The sequence below is a fragment of the Cupressus sempervirens genome, chromosome 3, assembly GCF_028749045.1.
Source record: "Cupressus sempervirens isolate cs-2001-9-10 chromosome 3, ASM2874904v1, whole genome shotgun sequence".
Lineage (NCBI taxonomy): Eukaryota > Viridiplantae > Streptophyta > Pinopsida > Cupressales > Cupressaceae > Cupressus > Cupressus sempervirens.
The window spans coordinates 44,336,387-44,344,710 of record NC_143120.1 but is presented as its reverse complement, the minus strand read 5'-3'; the positions used below and the strand labels follow the sequence as shown (position 1 = coordinate 44,344,710).

Here is an 8,324-nt window from a genome sequence, read left to right as displayed (position 1 = left end):
TTATATTCATGTAAAGATAAATACGTTAATAATAGCTATGGTGCTTAGCTTTCTGGATTAGATTGTGTTGAGATTTTTACCATCAACAAGAGATGCAACACGATGTAATAATATTTTACAAACACATAAATATATTCATCCACTCATAAGACTCTTAACATACAAGTTACTATTAATTTCAATCATTTCAAAAAATTATTGACGCTTCTTAATAAAACATTTGTTATAGTTATACTTTGTTATAATTAAATTTTAAAATTGTGTATTACTATTTATGATAGGCTATCTATAATTTACTCTACTCTGATTTAGAACAACATGTCATTTGGATTGATTTGCTGATAGACAGATTTGAACTTTTATTAAAGAATTAATTTTTTTTAAAAAAGTTCTTTTAGTATCAATTAGTATTTGTTTTCATGACAAATTTCATATTAATAAATACCTAAAAAGTGTTAATTCAATTTTTTTTTAAAATAAAAATAAATAAATAAATAAAAATCTGTCATGTACTAAGTTTAACTGTGTGATTTTGAGTCAAATTCATTGACCCATGTTTCATGAGTAGTGATTCAACATGAATCCATCTCTCATGAGAATAAATGAATCCATTTGTCATGTACTAAGTTGTCTTTGGCATGATCAAACCCAAGCTAGTTAGAGGGGCACCATCTAAGATACAACTTATATGCATCGCATTTCAATGAAAATATAAGTTCTTCCACTATTTAACACTTGATATGAGGTGCATATGGGCCCGTTTGGCAACGAGAATACAAGAGGAATAAGCATATTGTAAATTCTTAAAATTTTGAATTTTTTGTTTGGATGCACCAAATCGAAATTGGAATACGAAGTAAAATAGGAATACGTATTCCAATTTTGGCTCAAAAATGAAGTTTTGCAATTCCACCCAAATAGGTGTTATTGGAATACATATTCCTATTCGAATTTTATTTATTTTAGAAAACATAAATTTTGGAGTCTACGAATTCCCCATCAAATATTGGCTGAATCAAACAAGAACAGGAAAACATAACCCCATTTTCTATTTCAGAATAGCTATTCCTATTTCCGCAACCAAATGAACATGTTACCCCATATCCATTGACACTGGTCTTAGCTTACAAGTTAGAGTCAGTCCCTATTCTCCAAATTGAATATTAGAAATAATCATTGCATTCATTTACTTGAAGTAACGCGTACAATCTATACAACTCAAATCAAAAGAGACAATCTATTGTTCATTTCCACCTCAGCCTTCTTCAGACGGTAATGTACGGTTTCTTAAAATGCTTGAACTTTTTTGGAGGAAGAAAAAATAGTCTTATTCTTATGATTTACGATGCTACGTCTTTAACCCATATCATTATAACCTGCAACACATATTATCCTTGAGAGCTTCATTGATCCATCCAGATTTAGTTGTCTCATTTCACCATTGTCTTGTCACAAATCTTCCACAATATTCAGCCATTGAACTCAATTTTGTTGTAGACCTTCCTTCCTACACAATACAATACATTTTCCACGATTTTTATTTTGTAGCTGTCCGTAGTTAGCATGAAGTTCATTTTCAACAAGAAGCAATGATAAACAGGTGTTGTTTTGTTGACTGCCCTAAAAACCTTGCAAATACTCGTGATAGCTTTATCATCATATATTTTTAGAATAATATTTCACGTGGGTATTCGTCTCTTTTATCTTACAAGTTTCAGGTTTCACTTTAAATAATTAACACGTATTACGTACTTTTTGGCAGTGATTTTGTCTGTTTTATCATGCTCGAACAATGAGATAAATATATGGAGACAAAAAGAGACAGAAATCGGATGAATACATTGCCATTTTTATTGAGAATTTGAAGTTGAACTGAGGTGACAGACATTGATAATAATAATCTTTTCGCCAGGATAATTCGTGTTCACTGTTGAGTTTAAACACAGTGTGAATTCTGGAAAGAAGCATGCCCAGTACGGTACACATAATAAGGTAATGGAAACTCAAACATCAAATAGTTATTCTGCCAGTCATACATATTTGACCGACTCAATAAAGCCGAAAAATTCAGATTAGACATCCCTTCATGTCTTGGCTGAACGTTAATCAAGCTGTTTCAGCGCCTTCACCTGAAAAACACAACCCAAATCAACCTTTAATAAAAAGCTAAACCAGATGCTAAAGAAGATGATGAATCCATTCTATTACTTAATCCATGTTCTTTTTCATGATTAGATCTTAGTGATTGGAAACAAACAATCTAATGTAAAACAACATCAATAAACTTTACGAATTAACATAAACCCATTATTGCTGAACAAGTTTACTCACACACCCAATCAAATCTAAAAACCATCACACAACACCACTAACTATTTTAAGCCATTATGACCAGAGTGGCTAGCAGTCCTTTGGACATGAATTGCAAGCCCAAGCACAATAATCTATGTAAATTTTACTCAAAACAGAACAATATATTGCATGTAAAAACATAACAATATTTTTCATCAAGTCACAATGTACTTTCTACTGAAAGATTCCCACCATCACATCAAAACACAAAAAACATAGGTAATTGCATTTGGCCCCTTACAATGTCACAACATGGACAGCTCAAGTCCAACCCTAAAAAGTACAAAACAATACCAGAGCACATTATAAATAGCAAATCAGTACCCATTTACAGAAATGAGGCAAAAGGCCGCACCGCACGCTACATGCTCAAGCTTTTATCTGACCAGCCCTAGAAAGCCTAGAATGAAAGAGACGACAAGACCCTACAATAACTAGGAAGCTTCATCATCTTAAGCGTACAAAGACATTTGGCAAGCACCTTGCTTTAACAGCCAAAAGTTCATTGTGACTAGACCAAGATCCTTCCTTTACTATGAACTTTTACCACTTTCTGCTAGTGCAGCCATTTTAATTGCAAGTATTTACCCAATGTGTATCACATGTTATATGATTTGAGGTTGAGTGATAATGGTGTGACTTGTAGCTACCAACCCACTAATGATTTAGTAACTAAAAGGTTCCACATTATTCAAATCTCTCCTTCCTTCCATGTACTGAACCAAGCTGCACCAAGCGGTAGCTGTTTAAGTTTGTATTGCACAACAATACAAACATTTTTACTTTGTCCAACCAAATCTGATTTTGGTTTAAAACTAGATACTCTAAACTTCACACCTATCTAACAAAATCTCAATAAGAACTCTCATTGCAAACCGTTTCAGAAAATACTGTGTTACTAATTACCAAGGTCTCATACCGAAATCTAGAATGAAATACAACCACAAATTTTAACTTAAACATCACACTCTAAAATTTTGTACTAAAACCTAAAGCTTTCAATGGAAACAACTCGAGAAAACATAGTGTTTGACTAGTGACCAAGATCTTATACTGAAATCTGGAATAAGCCATCACCATTGAGTTGGTAACGACCAATGACTAGAAAGAGCCTGCAATGACTAGAAAGCTAATGAGAAAGATCTAATACTGAGAATTTTAGAATAAAATAAAAACAACATATACTAAGCTTCGCAGTACTGCTAAAACTTAAACAACACATACTAAGCGTTGCAGTGCCTACTAAAACTCAAAACTTCCATCCAAACAAACAACTTCAAAAAGTATGACCACTGATATTGACTTAAACAAAAACGCGCTAAGATTGACAATTCCCATCAAAACTTACAACTTCCATTGCCGACAACAACTTCAGAAATGAGGTTCAAACTTAGAACTTTCATGGCAAACAATAAAAAACACATGACCAGTGATCTTGACTTAAACAACAATCTCTAAGATTCACAACTCCCATTAAAACTTGAAGCTTTTATTGCCGACAACTTCTGTAAAGATAAGATTTGGCTAATGACCACGATCTTATATAGAAATCTAGAGTAAAACACGACTACTGATTTTGATATAAACAAATTCTAAGCTTCTCAACACCTGAAAAAAGCTTTAAAAACCTGAAATGTGAACAACTGCAGAAGATATAGAATAAAACATCACCACTAAATTGATGACCACCGATATAACTAGAGAACTCCACTAATGAGAAAAACCCTACAACGAATAGAAATCTTCACTGATGAGCAAGATCCTATAGAATGAACACAAAAAAACGTTGATTAAATTGCTCCTATTATGACTTGAAAGCAACGAGAGTACCCGAAACTTCTCATCAAACCAAAAAGGAAAAGCTACCAAAATCACCCCAACTTTTACTCAAGCACATCACTCAAGAAGCAAGACGAAAGAAAGAAGAGCAATATAACATTGTTTTCTAATGCATTCATTCACCTGATCAGTTAGCCGGGCAAGTGAAGCCAGGAGGGGGATTCTGTCCACAAGTGGCAAGAAGCTGAAGAGCAATGGGAAGCAAGATATTGAGATTGAGAAGCTTGAGTCTGATTGCAGTGCACAAGCAAATGGCAGCCTCAAGCTCCACAAGCCCCTTCAAAAGTGGGCAGCAAGTGTTTGCAGCCGGGTCTCCAAGGCCAACGTGCACAAGCCCTCCGAGAAGATCAACACAAGCACCCAGTTTCAGAGCGTCCTTGGGGCAAGTCTGACCGGATGAACCGGGTGGAGTAATGGGTGTGACCGGGGGAATGATGGGGGTGACCGGAGGGATGATGGGGGTGACCGGGGGAATGATAGGTGTGATGGGGCTGCCACCGGAAGGAGGGATGGGGGAAGGAGTGTAGGGAGGGTAGCCGCCACTAGGTGGTTTGGGTGGGGTGATGACCGGCGGCGGTTTCACAACCGGTGGAACTGGGGTGACAACCGGCGGCGGTTTCACGATTGGTGGAGTGACAACCGGAGGCGGCATTGGGTGAGAGGGGCTTCCACCATGGGGAGGGGGCATGACAACAGGGGGCATTGGGTGAGAGGGGCTTCCGCCATGGGGAGGCGGCTTAACATATGGAGGTGGCTTTGGGTGAGATGGGCTAACACCATGTGGTGGTGGTTTTATTGGATGAGAAGGGCCTCCTCCTCCTCCTCCATGGTGAGGTGGTGGTTTTATTGGATGAGAAGGACCTCCTCCTCCTCCTCCATGGTGGGGTGGTGGTTTGTGGCCCTTTGGTGGTGGCTTGTGTCCTCCACCACCACCACCCTTTGGTGGTGGGCAATATCCACATGCAATGCTTGGAGGCATTGTGGAGACCAAAACTATGAATATCACAAACAGAGCTCTTCCCTTCATCTTTGCTCCTCCTCTTTCTTTCTTCTATGAAATATATTATGGATGGGTACTCTAGAGCCTATTTTATAGGGAGATTGTGTGGGGTTTGATGGGGCATTTGGGCACCATGAGGTGGAAGGTATGCACGTGAACTCTGATTCATGGTGTGCATGGCAAATGGGTCTGCATAGCTGGACCATATCGGAATGGGTGCATGCTTACGTTACGAAAAGGAGATTGAAGTTCTCCGTAGGCATAATTTCAATAACTTTTTGAAATTTGTTTTTCATCTTCAATTGGGAAGAAAGGTTGTACTCGGTTCTTTTCAGTTAACAGGACCCAGTTGCTTTAATGGCTTGTTTGCTCGAGCAAAAGGGATTGAGATTTGAAGGAATCTTGACTCTGGTCTTTGATTCAGGAATACCATGGGCTGGGAAGTTGTGTTTTGTTAAAGAGATTGACCACTTTTCACTGTGAAGTTACCATTATTAAGCTATTCAAATAAAGTTGCTTGGAGTCACGAGATCGAATGTGGATTTCGTTACCCAAATGTCGGCACCGTTTTGATTTGGATGCATGACAATGGACAAGAGTGCTCATTATTATTAACATTCTAAATTGGATTGGATGCATGCATAGAGTTGGTAAATTTTCAGAGATAAATCGTTCTTCAAGACTATTTCATTCTTTCCAAGATTTATTAGAACGCTTTCAACTTTTTAATCATGAATGCGGCTAATTGTACACCGTGCCCTATGTCGCCATTTCGGAAATTTGCTACATAATTAAACTTTTTAATCATGATTGAGGCTCATTCTATATTATGACTTTGGATCACTACACTAATTGAAATATGCACATATTCATTATTTAGGTTTTTAAAAATGTCATGTACATTAAACTAGTTGCTAACATTTTAAGGTGTTTTTTAATTAGGTTTTGAGAAGGCTTGTATCAAATCGATTTAAGTTAGCAAGGATTAGACTGAAGAGTATAATTTTGAAAAATAAATGTTTAGCTAGTCTTTTTCATAGGTTCTAATATTTGTGTAACTTGTTTTTGTCTCGTTGAGATAAAATGAAACTAAAAAGAAATATATCTTATAGATTCTTCTAATCTATAACCAATAAGAGTTTATTTAGGGAGGGAAGTTGCCTTAATGTTTTTGTGAGTAGAAGCAACAATAGCTTTTAAATTTGTTGACAAAAATTTAAGTATAAATACTCCATAGAAACAATGACTTCCTTGATTCTATTGTTCTTTTTCTTCCCATTATTTTTAGTTGTTATTTGTCCCTTTTTGAGACTTGTAGAATGTGTTGCTATATGCTTTCAACCCCAGAACTATTTTCTACCAAGTGATGATATTTCTTCATTGTTTGTTGGACATTATTTTTGATAAACACTGTATTAATTAATTCACTTTTAAATACTCTTAAAAATATAATGAAAAATGATGAGGTATTTTGGAAGCAAAGGTCTCATGTTCAGTGGCTCAGGCAAGGGGATCATAACTCAACCTTCTTTCACAGGACTGACTACAAACATAAAAGGAGGAACCTAATAAGCTCTTTGTTGGATGTGAATGGTGTGGATATCTCTGACCCTGTAAAACTTGGCTCTCTTGCCTCAAACTACTTCTCTCAATTGTTTACTAAGGATAATCTATGAGACTCAACCCTTCTAGACAAGCTCCTCACCCACCTTCTATAGGCTATCACTAATCAGGATAATGACCTCCTCCTTTTCAAAGTCGTTCAAGATGTTGTTAAGATGGTAGTTTTTTTTTTCTGAATGCATGCAAGTCTCTAGGTCTGGATGGCTTACCTTGTTAGAAAAATTGCAACTAAAAAATATCATTATTTCCACATAACCCATAGTAGATCCGAAAAAAGTAAGAACTTAAAATCAACATGCAAGAGAATAGACAACATATCCATAAAATGTGACATGAGATATATCATGGAAAACCCTTATTAAGGGAAAAACCCAGCCTCCAAAACCATCTATCACCATGTATTATCCAACAATAACTATTGCAATACAACCATGGAAGCCTTCGAAGCTATATCCATAACTAAACAATACATGTAAACAAGCAAGAAGCTACACATCCCATGATATGCTTCCAACCTCCACAAATGCCCCCTTGGCTAACTTATCTTGCATCAAAAACTACCCTCGTGGTTGCTTTTATAGAAGCAAGTTCCCACAAAACCACCAAGTTGTATTACATAAACCATGTGCTACTAAAACCTCATTGGCCCACATTTAATATTAGGCATTTAATTTGTTTTTCCCCCAATATTAAATGATTAAACATAAAATAGTGTACCACTACAACTCATCAAGAATATTCTACAAGAATCTCTACATGTTGCACGCCCATTTAGGTGATTCTAGATACAATATTATATAATAAAATAACATAATACAATATAAATGATATTATGCAATATGTACAACACACATTTAATCTCAACAATCTTCCACTTTTTGTATAAATTGCATAGGGTCAATTCATTGCCACATAAATGAACAAGGCAATAATCCCTCCTAGCACATACACCATCATGAATCAAAGTACATCGGGTCCTCCATCTAGGTACATGTAACAAAATCAAAGTATCTAACATCTTGAACTTGAATGCTCCCTCCTCCTATTATTCCACTTCTACCAGTCTTAAATAAAATCCATCCAAAGAGAAAGCCACCCAACCTGTCACATAAGAATCATAAAATTATGTATTAACTAAAATGCCAAGAGAAAAAACCTGATCGAAAGGTAATCTTATGTATTCATAGCTATCAAAATCCATAGCTAAATTAGCACCCAACAAGTGTTGACTCATCCAAATATCCATACCTCTAAAGGTCTACTGAGTGAACCTTACAACATTATCATATGAAATCTGTAACCTGTAATCACAAGCCTCATGAGAAATACATGTCAAGTATACACCAAGAAGTTCCCACTACAAAAGATAATGTCGAATCTCTAACCAATCCACTTATAACATCTCATAGAAGCATATACATGTAGTATCAAGGGCATCCACAATAATGTGCAACATATAAACCAAGTCTCCAATTTAGCTTCCCATGTTCTCCACAAGTAACAAAGGAAA

General features: G+C 36.1%; 1 protein-coding gene across 1 annotated transcript; it reads right to left on the bottom strand.

The window, feature by feature from the left end:
* Positions 1-1,828: 1,828 nt before the first annotated feature.
* LOC149564716 (uncharacterized) lies at positions 1,829-5,253 on the bottom strand. The gene is made up of 2 exons (XM_089818263.1): positions 4,315-5,253; positions 1,829-2,129 (listed from the first exon to the last, which is right to left on the bottom strand). Exon 1 carries the CDS (start codon positions 5,216-5,218, stop codon positions 4,319-4,321), a length of 900 nt encoding a protein of 299 aa, XP_089674389.1. The 5' UTR covers positions 5,219-5,253; the 3' UTR covers positions 1,829-2,129; positions 4,315-4,318.
* Between the last annotated feature and the right edge of the window lie 3,071 nt (positions 5,254-8,324).